The 12000-nt window shown below is 32.3% G+C and overlaps 2 protein-coding genes across 2 annotated transcripts in view; both read left to right on the top strand.

Annotated features, from left to right (window-relative positions):
* Positions 1-12000, top strand: part of RhoU — a 453815-nt gene that overhangs the window by 237056 nt on the left and 204759 nt on the right.
* On the top strand, positions 3959-5230 carry LOC142231236 (uncharacterized). Its single transcript, XM_075301854.1, has one exon. It carries the CDS (start codon positions 3959-3961, stop codon positions 5228-5230), a length of 1272 nt encoding a protein of 423 aa, XP_075157969.1.

Here is a 12000-nt window from a genome sequence, read left to right as displayed (position 1 = left end):
TCGACCTTTCTTTTGTTTACTATATATCCCGCATGGACTAACTTATAATTAAAAGATGATGTTAAGAAGTTTTAAGATGCCTTGCCATCGGCCGCAATCCAAATAATTTATTTGTAGTAGAAGTTTCTACGCAATCCATGGTGGGAGGTACATAAGATTCGGCCTGGCCAAACTTACGGTCGTATATACTTTTTATTTTTTCAAATTTGTAAATTTTACTACAAAAGCGTCCATCAAAGACATTCTTGCAATTTTGAACTCCAGTTTTTTCCTTCAAGCAACAAAATTTTCTTTAAAAAGTGAAAAAAAAAATTATTTATGTCTAATAAATTTTCTTGAATTTTCAAAAAATATTTACTTATTTTTGTGATATCGGCGCGAGGCCAGCGCTTGTAATACTGTTTAGTTAACAATTTCTAAAAATATTCCAAATTTTCTAAAATTAATCAAAAGTTTTCTTAGTGGCGGGTTCACTATTTTTTCAGTGTAAGTTTAATTCTAATTAAAATATTTTTATTTTAAAAGTATATCCTCAATATGTTTCAAATTTAGTATCCCAAAATGGACTTTTATACAAGTTTTGATATTATTTCAATATTGTTTTTTTCTCCAATAAAGTAGAGATTTTTGGTTAATTTCTTTATCTAACAAATCACAGCAGGGTTTGTTTTAGTGACTAAAATGAACTAAAAGTGACAGAGGTATGATACCAGATTAAACAAAACAATATGCAATGCAATGAAATGCAATTTATTTAAATCAATATAATTGAAATGTTAAGCGCAGCGGGATAGATTTTAAGTTTTTGATACTCTATACATACAAGCACGGCAAATATAGTCCGTGGTACATACTGGAGAGGCAAAAGGAGTACAGAGTGTGCGCGGCAGAATTTTCGAGTTATTTTGATAACAATATTTATAATTTTGGCGTCATTTATAACATAAAATAATAATTCTCGTTGGAAATCTACAAAATCACTCAATGTTACCCGATTCAATCTATAAAAAGGTAAACAAAACAAAATTGACATATTAGTTGACAAGTGTTGCCAACGAAACAAATAAACTGATTACTGTAAGAATACGTTACGTACGATACGTTGGAAACGATCGTCGTGCTGTTGGTGTTGCCAGCAGTAATTTATCCCCTCATAAATACAAAATATGTCCGTTACGCCTGTATCCCAGCAATCAAAACGAAAGTTGGTAGAAACTTCTCCAGATTTTGAAAAAATGGCGAAGAAACCTGTTGGCAATATGGAAGTGGCGGAGTTGATGAATCTAATGAAGGCTACGATGAACAGTTTGTTGGAAGAAAAGCTAGAAGCCCTGCCTACTAAGGCAGATATAGAGGAAGTAAAAGCTGGCATAGCTTCAACTACTGCTGAATTGGAAGAACTTCGAGAAGAAAATAAAAAGTTGAAAGAAGAACTTCACTTACTTAGAAGCAATCATAAACAATCTGAAGATGAAATAAAATGGCTTGAAAATCAAATCAAAAGCACTAAACTAATATTTAAAGGGATTTACTTTGAGAAAAGCGCAGAGGAGTCTGTGAAAAAAATTTGTTCGGAGACATTAAAGGTGATTGCCCACATGGTCTCAGCGCGGGTGCTATCAAAATCGGATGAAACCTGTACAGTGATTGCAGAGTTCGATTCAGACACAACGGTGTCCCGTATTCTAGGATCTACCGGAAATTTAGCAGGATCCAAAATATCAATAAGCCGAGACTTAAACCCAAGGCGTCAGCGTAACAAAATAAATAATCTGTCCATCAAAAAACTAATATGGAATGAATGTAAAAAACTGAAGATAATGGTTAGGGATGACAGGTTGAAAATCAATGATAAATGGTTCACTTGGAATTCCCAAAACGAATTAGTTTGTGGCAAAGAAAAAGCTGAAACGGTTTTGAGGCTGTTATACGGTGGAGAAATTCAAACAGAGATTTTAAATACAATTATTGAGAAAGTAAATTCAAAAAACTTTTAAAATACTTTAGTCCATCTAACGAAGAAATCAATCTAAAACCTTTAAGAATCATATCATATAATGTAAATGGGCTTGAAAATAAATTTTTGTACCCTAATTTTTTCCAATACATAATGAGCTTTGATATAATCATATTAATAGAAACACATATAATAGAAGGAAAACACTCTAGAGTTGAGAAATATATACAGGGTTTTGATATATCATGGATTTACGCAAAGAAGGTTAGTCAATTTGGAAGCGCATCTGGTGGAATCATGGTGGCAGTAAATAAAAAAGTAAAGGAAAGAGATATTAAGTATGAATTCAATGAAATGGATACATTGTTGATAATTAACTTGTATTGTGGTAGACAAGAACTGGCAATTGTACCTCTTTACATTCGAAGTGCGGATTGGGACAATGAATTTTCGACCCTAAACAAAAATATGTGTGAATTCGAAGTCGATAATGCCGTACTGGTGGGAGATGTGAATGTCAGACTGGGAGAATTACAGCAGTGCTTTGCACCAATATGTGAAGATAGTTGGTCCGCTTGCACTAAAGAAAGGAAATCTATGGATAAGGAAGTTAATGTTAGAGGGAAAAAATATATGGATTTCTGTAATAATTTCAATCTTAGAATTTTAAATGGACAGACAAATGGCGATGAAGATGGACAATTCACATATATCAGTACAATAGGCTCTTCCGTAAATGATATCTGTGCAGCATCGCTAGAGTTGTTGGACTTAGTACAGTCGTTTAAGGTAGATGAACAAATATGGTCAGACCACTTGCCTGTAATATTGGAAATAAAGATTGGAAATAATGAAAAATACAACAAACTTAGTCTGTTGCCGAAACTCTCTTGGAAAACATCTAATAAATCTGATTACCAGAGACTCTTAAATATAAACCTCTCAAAGCAAAATGAATATACTGAAATAAAAGAGCTTACAGATATTATAGTGTCTTCTACGGAGTCATCATATATTCCAGGATTCTCTCCCAAACACAAATGGTTCGATACAAAATGCCACTGGGCTCGAAAAAAGGTATTCAAGTCTTTAAATAAATATCGAACAACTAAAAATGAAAAATGTAAAGAAACTTATCTGAAGTACAGGAGTCAATACAAGGAAATATGTCAATCTGCTAAGAAGAAATACCTCGCATATCTAAACCAAAAGATAAATAGTATCAGCAACACAAAAGAATGGTGGAAGTTAGTAAAAGAAATTAACAACCAAGAATTTCGAGTTGGTAAAGCAATAACCGCGGAATTGTTTAGAGACCATTTCATTAAATTGTTAAACCCTGCAAAAGCTTCCTCAGATTTTCATTATGCCCCTGTTATGATCCATAACGACCAGTTGGATAGAGATATAGAACTAGAAGAAGTCAAGGACATGCTGTCAAAAGTCAAGCTCAATAAGGCCCCTGGAGAGGATAGAGTACCTTATGAATTTTATATAAACGCTACAGATGAGTTCTTACTACAACTATCCAAGGTATATACGAGTACATATAGAAGGAATTATGTAGAGGAATCTATGGTAAAGACAACAATATTTCCAATTCATAAAAAGGGAAATGTCGATGATCCTGCAAACTACAGGGCGATATCTTTTATGAATGCTGCAGCCAAAATCTTCATGGGAATATTGAACAATAGACTAATCAACTGGGTGGAGGAAAATAGAGTTATGGTAGAATACCAGGCGGGGTTCAGAAAATTCTATTCAACGGTAGACAATATATATAATTTGACCGCCATAGCAGCTATAAAACTAGCAGAGAAGAAAAAGCTATACGCATTTTTTGTCGAGGAAAGCACTCATATACAAACTCTACTCATTGGGTATCTCATATAAATTTGTCAGAATGATAGAAAGCATATATCAATACACAAGATCTGCCGTCTGGAATGGGGAGGAGTTATCTACATATTTCGACACAAACTCGGGCGTCAAGCAAGGATGTCTTTGTCACCTTTACTCTTCGCCTTGTATATAAATGACCTACACGAATATTTGGAGGATGGGATATTCGTAGGAGGTAAAAATATTCGAATTTTAATGTATGCAGACGACATTGTTATCATGGCCGATGAGATACAAAAGTTGCAAAACATGATCCTAAAACTTGAAGAATACTGTACAATGTGGAACATGGAAGTCAATACCGACCAATCCAAAATTATGATTTTCAGAAATGGGGGACGACTATCAAACCAAGAAAAGTGGTATTTCAATGGACAGGAAATTGAGATTGTAAAATCATACGTATACCTCGGAGTGGTACTCACGTCAAGGCTAAGCTTTCAGAGTCACGTTGATAACCGCACTAGCCAGTCAAAAAGCGCAATAAACTCCACATGGAAGAACTTTTTAAAAATAGATAGTATTGATTTGCAAATGAAATGGGAAATCTACCTTGCAGTCTGCAGATCAATTCAAGCATATTCTGCACAGGTCTGGGGTTATACACATTTCGAGGAAGTCGATAAATTGCAGCGATTTTTCATAAAACGTGTACTTAAACTCCCAGAAAATACACCAAACTATGTAATAGATCTTGAAACAAATATTGAAGATGCTCACATGTACACACTTCAACTCCATCTGCAATACATTTACAGAACATTGTTTGAATACAAGGCAGATAGATTACCGAATTTCTTCAGTAAAATCCTTTTGCAGAAGAATTTATCATGGGCAAAAACGATAAATGAACTGTTATCACATCTTGGGGAAGGAAACCTAGAACTTAATACAACCAACTTGATGTGGCGCCACATTTGTTCCAGACTGGTCCACACGCATAGCTGGGTTAATAGATTGAATAAAATTGAGAACGCAATGGGAAGTAGTACAAGAATTTACAGATTCCTTGATTTTAGCAAGGGAAGTTCATACTTAAACGGATCTTACAATCAGAAAGAAATAACATTGATAATGAGAGCACGAGCTGATATGCTTTACTTAAATGGCAACAAGTTCACATCAAATGAAGAGATAAAACTATGTACGATTTGCAATCTTCGGGAAACGGAATCCATACAACACTTCCTTGGGAGATGTCCAATCTTTGTAGAGATTAGACGGCAAATATTCGGGACAGATCTATTATCCCAAAATGAAATTCTTAATATATTAAATGGACAAGAAGCAAACGGCTGGAAAGATCTTTTAATCTACTTAAAACTAGCAATGAAGTACAGAGCAGCTATAATTAATGAGTTTTATTAATAATGTATGTAACTTTAATTTGGTAAAAACATATACTATAATGTTTTATTGCAAATGAATTGGTAACGGCCGACGACACACTTGTCAGAGCCGTATATATATATATATATATTCTTTTTTAGCTTGAAAAAACACATAAGTCCAAAAACGATATGTATTTAATTGTTTAAAATCAATAGTTTGTTAACTGTTACATTTTCATAAATAAAGAATACTACTACTACTACTACTACAAGCACGGCTCGTATTATGAAAATTTTCTTCACCACATTATTAAATTTCCTTTAGTTTTAGTTTAAAATGAATGAACATAATTACAAGATTTCACAACAGGCTAATTTTCATTCAAATGTTCCAAACAAAACATTGACTGTTAATTGCATTTCCTTTTGTTTCGATATCTCAATACAAATTAAGACCTTAACCTGATGGTTGCTGGAGCTTCTATGCTTTCTCATGTCAATGATTTTGAACAATACGTGGAAAATTTGATTTGCTTTGGCCAGGGAGGGGCCTAAACAAGACTGTTTCCGAAAAGAGAGAAAATCTTTGGCTTTGTTTCATAATTGTGAACATCTTTTGTTTTTAGGCCACAAAAACAAACATGCTCATTCAACTGGAAGCTCCCCCCCAAGTTAGCGGGGAAAAGACCGTAAAACTGAAAAATATAATGGCAATGTATGAATGGTTTGCCGATAATTTGATTTCACTTTTAGGCACAAAAATCTCGATGTACGAGACAAATATTGCGGCAAGATTTGGCTTCATCTGGTGGTCATGCCTATATGTTCTGATATGCTGATGCTTTAGTTTGTTCTCTTTTTGTGATTTCAAATATACACCAAAAGAATTTTGTGAAAGGCTTTTGTGGAAAAACTACAAAGATACTTGAGTTTTGAGTTGCTGCAGCTGCAGCTGCCACCAAGCCGAGCCATAGGAATGGTGGTTCCTTTGGCTTTGTTGATCACTATTGTTTCCTTTGCCGTCGACGAGAACACAAAAACATTTATTTTCTTAAACATGGGTTTTATTGTTGTTGTTGTTGTTGGTCCCCAAACCCAAAAAGAAAGTAAGAAGCTTTTCTTCTTGGAAGGTTGCCTGGTAGTCTTTTGTGTTTTTTCAATGGCCAAGAAGGTGCCGTACAACAAAAGGTTGAACTAGTCAATGCAAACTGAGATGGTAAGGAGCAAATAATATGAGACATTTAAAAAATAATTTGTTAAAAATAAAACTTTAAATAATACATAGCATTGATGAAACGAGGAAGAAATTAATACCACAAATAATAATAATAATAGGGATGAGTTAATCGACTAACGATATTATCCTCACAAAAGAGATGTATTATGCAGAACAACTAACAATGGCACTGAGTAGGAATTCAATATATCCTTTAAAATAAATTGGATTGTTTAGTTATTTACAGATTGGGGGGATTGTTGATAGTCTTAGAATTGCACAGGTACATGTTCCAAATTTCTATGAAGAAGACCTATGAAAATTATGCCTTCTAACTGACGGAAGTGGGAGATCCTTTTGCATGCCCTGTTCCAAAGAGTTTGTCTTTACACTAATGATTTTGGATTCCGAGCCAAAGAAGTGGAGAATTGAAGTAACAATGTCCTTAAACAATTCTCTTTTAAATTTAAGTTTTGGGTGCCCGATTCCAGGGGGAAAAAGTTAAATTTATTCGTTTTTTAAAATCCAAATTCAGCCTCGACTACACACGCAGAGAAGAAACATGTTTGCCACAATCATATTCGAAGAGCAAAATAATATGATAGGAGCTATTTTTGCGGAGACCATGTAACATTTTAAACTGCAACCATGTTGGCTCAGTGAACATGGTTCTAAGAAAAATATAATTGTCCTCATCTAAAATGTTATTATATTGATAAAATGAATTTTGTTTGAATGAAAAGACAATGGTCACTATTTAAAATGTTATGGTATTCATTAAAAATTTTTTTCTCCTAGTTAAAAGAACATGGTCACAACCTAAAATGTTTTGATCTTTATGAAAAAACTTTTTCCTTCGTCGAAAAAAGGACGCCACTTGAGAAAAGAAAACACAAAATTAACTTTATTTTGTTGTTTTTATTTATTTATAAACTAATTCATTGTTTATTTGTATTTATAATGCCTTTCAAGCAAACATCATATATTTTTACACACTCTATTTTATTTCAATTTCAACAATAAGTCATTATTTCATATTTAGATCGTGCCCATCAAATGTACAAACGCAGACATCATGTAACTGCAAATAAAAATAAATGATCCATATAGCAAAATGCAGAACAAAAAAACAGGTACATTTACATTTCAATTACTCTTTTCCTTTTTGTGTTCACATAAAACCACGTGCCACTTCTGAATAAATAAATTAACACAAAACACAGTAAATCCGTATTCTCCGTCCATTCCAAGAAACAATCAACACACGACTGACGCGTAAAATGAAAATCGTGTGTACCTGCTCAATGTTTTTATAAAATTCTTTTCGCTGCAAAAAAGTTAAACAATTAAATGGTCACGAAAAAAATGTAAATGGTCTTTATGGCTATGTAATGGTTCTAGACATGTCTATACTTAAACTATAAAAATACTTTTTTCCCTGTAATATGATTTTCCCGACCATGTAATGGTCTCAAATTCTATCGTTTAAATGATAGAACATGTTTGTGGTATTTGAGAACCATTCAAATGCTTATTGCCACCATACATTTTTCTCCGCTCGAAAACTATTTTTACAAAGACAAAATACATGGTTTTCGCGGCAATTACATGCTCTAGATAAGCATTAAATGGATGCGGCAACCATGTCCAAACATGGGTTTTCTGTGCGTGCAAGTTTCAAGTAAAACAAGTATATTCCAGGCCAGCCCGAATCTTATGTACCCTCCACCATGGATTGCGTAGAAACTTCTACGAAAGACTGTCATCCACAAATTTCAACTGACATGGTTGTTAAATATCATATACTACCACCACGTACCAAATTTCAACCAGATCGGATGAATTTTGCTTCTTCAAAACGCACCGGAGGTCAAATCTGGGGATCGGTTTATATGGGAGCTATATATTATTATGGACTGATAGGAACCAATTCCTGCATGGTTGTTGGATACCTTATACTAACATCACGTACCAAATTTCAACCGAATGGGAAGAATTTTGCTCTTCCAAGGTGCTCCGGAGCTCAAATATGGGGATCGGTTTATATGGGGCCTATATATAATTATGGACCGATATCGACCAATTTTTGCATGGGTGTTTGAGGCCATATATTAACATCACGTACCAAATTTCAACTGAATCAGATGAATTTTGGTCTTTCAAGAGGCTCCGGAGGTCAAATCTGGTGATCGGTTTATGTGGGGGCTATATATAATTATGGACCGATATGGACCAATTTTTGCATGGTTGTTAGAGACCATATAGTAACACCATGTACCAAATTTCGGCCGGATCGGATGAAAATTGCTTCTCTTAGAGGCTCCGCAGGCCAAATCGGGGGATCGGTTTATATGGGGGCTATATATAATTATGGACCGATATGGACCAATTTGTGCATGGTTGTTTGAGACCATATACTAACACCATGTACCAAATTTCAGCCGGATCGGATGAAGTTTGCTTCTCTTAGAGGCTCCGCAAGCCAAATCGGGGGATCGGTTTATATGGGGGCTATATATAATTATAGACCGATATGAACCAATTTTTTCATGGTTGTTAGAGACCATATACTAACACCATGTACCAAATTTCAGCCGGATCGGATGAAATTTGATTCTCTTAGAGGCCTCGCAAGCCAAATCGGGGGATCGGTTTATATGGGGGCTATATATAATTATGGACCGATATGGACCAATTTTTGCATGGTTGTTAGAGACCATATGCTAACACCATGTACCAAATTTCAGCCGGATCGGATAAAAATTGTTTCTCTTAGAGGCTCTGCAAGCCAAATCGGGGGATCGGTTTATATGGGTGCTATATATAATTATGGACCGATATGGACCAATATTTGTATGGTTGTTAGAGACCACATGCTAACACCATGTACCAAATTTCAGCCGGATCGGATGAAATTTGCTTCTCTTAGAGGCCTCGCAAGCCAAATTTGGGGGTCCGTTTATATGGGGGCTATACGAAAAAGTGGACCGATATGGCCCATTTGCAATACCATCCGACCTACATCAATAACAACTACTTGTGCCAAGTTTCAAGTCGATAGCTTGTTTCGTTCGGAAGTTAGCGTGATTTCAACAGACGGACGGACGGACGGACGGACATGCTCAGATCGACTCAGAACTTCACCACGACCCAGAATATATATACTTTATGGGGTCTTAGAGCAATATTTCGATGTGTTACAAACGGAATGACATAGTTAATATACCCCCCATCCTATGGTGGAGGGTATAAAAATCTTAAAAATAAAGTGTTGAAAAAAATCTCCTATTGTTAAACACGTTTTTTGTTTCGTTGTCAAAATTTTCAGAATTATTAAAACCAAGTTGACCTTACTCAACCAAAATCTTTCATGTACCAATAGTCAGTTTTAAGTCGATTCACAATAAGGACAAAACGACTTCATTGATCGACTTTTTGACAAGAAAAAAAAAAATGTATATCAGAGAAATGCGTCTACAATGCTAATCAAAATTCGAATTCATATTTTAAGTAAATGAAGTACAACACCGTTTGTTCTCGGGAATAATAACAAAATCAATTTCACTCTGAGTTACTTGAAATTTTGCCTAGCGACTACAATTAGCATTTTAGAAATGTGTGCCAAATTTGGTCGAAATCGGCACAGATTTGGACGAAGCGCCAATATATATCATATTCCGCTTTGGCAAAATTTAAATGATTTGTAACTTTTTATGAATTCTTGCTCTGTTTTTAACCTATTTGAAACAAAGAAGTTAAAATTACCCATTAAAATATGAAAAACCCAAGTTATAAAAAATTGAAATAAAAGAACTTCATGGGTAGATAAAATGAAGAACATCATTGGGAGTGCATCTTCTGGAAGTGCTTTTAAAGTTGTGCCTTTGGAAGAACTTCCAAATTTTTTTGCTGGGAAATGGTAGATTTTTATTGTTTAATAGATTGTTATAATTCTTGATATTTTGGTAGATTTTGCAAAATATTCCAAAGAGGAACTTGACAAATTTTCTATAGAAATAAAATTTTGAGAAAGTTTGCTTTGGAAAAATTTTTTTGAGAAAATTTTCTATAGAAATACAATTTTTAGAAAATATTCCATAGAAATAAAATGTTGAGAAAATTTTCCATAGAAACAAAATCTTGAGAAATTTTTCTATAGAAATAAATTTATTGAGAACATTTTCTCAAAAAAAAAAAAAAAATGAGAAAAATTTCTATAAAAATAAAATTTTGACAAAATTTTCTATAGAAATAAAATTTTGACAAAATTTTCTATAGAAATAAAATTTTGACAAAATTGTTTGTAGAAATAAAATTTTGAGAAACATTTCTATAGAAATTAATTTTTTGAGAAAATTTTCTCAAAAAAAAAAAAAAATATGAGAAAAATTTCTATAGAAATAAAGTTTTGACAAAATTTTCTATAGAAATAAAATTTTGAGAAAATTTTCTATAGAAATAAAATTTTGACAAAATTTTCTATAGAAATAAAATTTTGACAAAATTTTCTATAGAATTTAAATTTTGACAATATTTTCCATGGACACAAATTTTTTTGCAAAATTTTCTATAGAAATAAAATTTCGAAAGAATTTTCTATAGAAATAAAATTTTTAAAGAATTTTCTATGGAAATAAAATTTTTAAAGAATTTTCTATAGAAATAAAATTTTTAAAGAATTTTGTATAGAAATGAAATTGTGGCAAAATTTTCCATGGAAACAAAATTTTTGCCAAATTTTCTATAGAAATAAAATTTAGAAAGAATTTTCTATAGAAATAAAATATTGAAAGAATTTTCTATAGAAATTAAATTGTGGCAAAATTTCCATGGAAACAACATTTTGGCAAAATTTTCTGTAGAAATAAAATCTTGACAAAATTGTTTGTAGAAATAAAATTTTGACAAAATTTTCTGTGGAAATAAAATTTTGACAAAATTTTCTATAGAAATAAAATTTTGAGAGAATTTTCGAGAGAAATTTTGGCAAAATTTTCTGTAGAAATAAACTTTTGACAAAATTTTCTATAGAATTAAAATTTCGAGAGAATTTTCTATAGAAATAAAATTTTGAAAATATTTTCCATGGGAACAAAATTTTCTATATAAATACAATTTTTAGAAAATATTCCATAAAAATAAAATCTTGAGAAAATTTTCTATAGGAATAAAACGATGAGAAAAATATTTTAAGACATACATTTTCGTGAAACTTTTTTATATAAATAAAATTTTGACAAAATTTTCTATAGAAATAAAATTTCGAGAGAATTTTCTATAGAAATAAAATTTTCAAAATATTTTCCATGGGAACAAAATTTTGGCAAAATTTTCTATAGAAATAAAATTTTGACAAAATTGTCTTTAGAACTAAAATTTTGACAAAATTTTCTATAGAATTTAAATTTTGACAATATTTTCCATGGACACAAAATTTTTTGCAAAATTTTCTATAGAAATAAAATTTAGAAAGAATTTTCTATAGAAATAAAATATTGATAGAATTTTCTATAGAAATGAAATTGTGGCAAAATTTTCTGTAGAAATAAAATCTTGACAAAATTGTTTGTAGAAATAAAATTTTGACAAAA

The sequence above is a fragment of the Haematobia irritans genome, chromosome 3, assembly GCF_050003625.1.
Source record: "Haematobia irritans isolate KBUSLIRL chromosome 3, ASM5000362v1, whole genome shotgun sequence".
NCBI lineage: Eukaryota > Metazoa > Arthropoda > Insecta > Diptera > Muscidae > Haematobia > Haematobia irritans.
Note: the sequence above shows the minus strand (reverse complement) of the source record. Positions and strands in the feature narration are given on the sequence as shown.

Coding starts and splice junctions, on each gene's coding strand:
- LOC142231236 (XM_075301854.1), top strand. CDS start 3,959: ATGTCTTTGTCACCTTTACTCTTCGCCTTGTATATAAATGACCTACAC.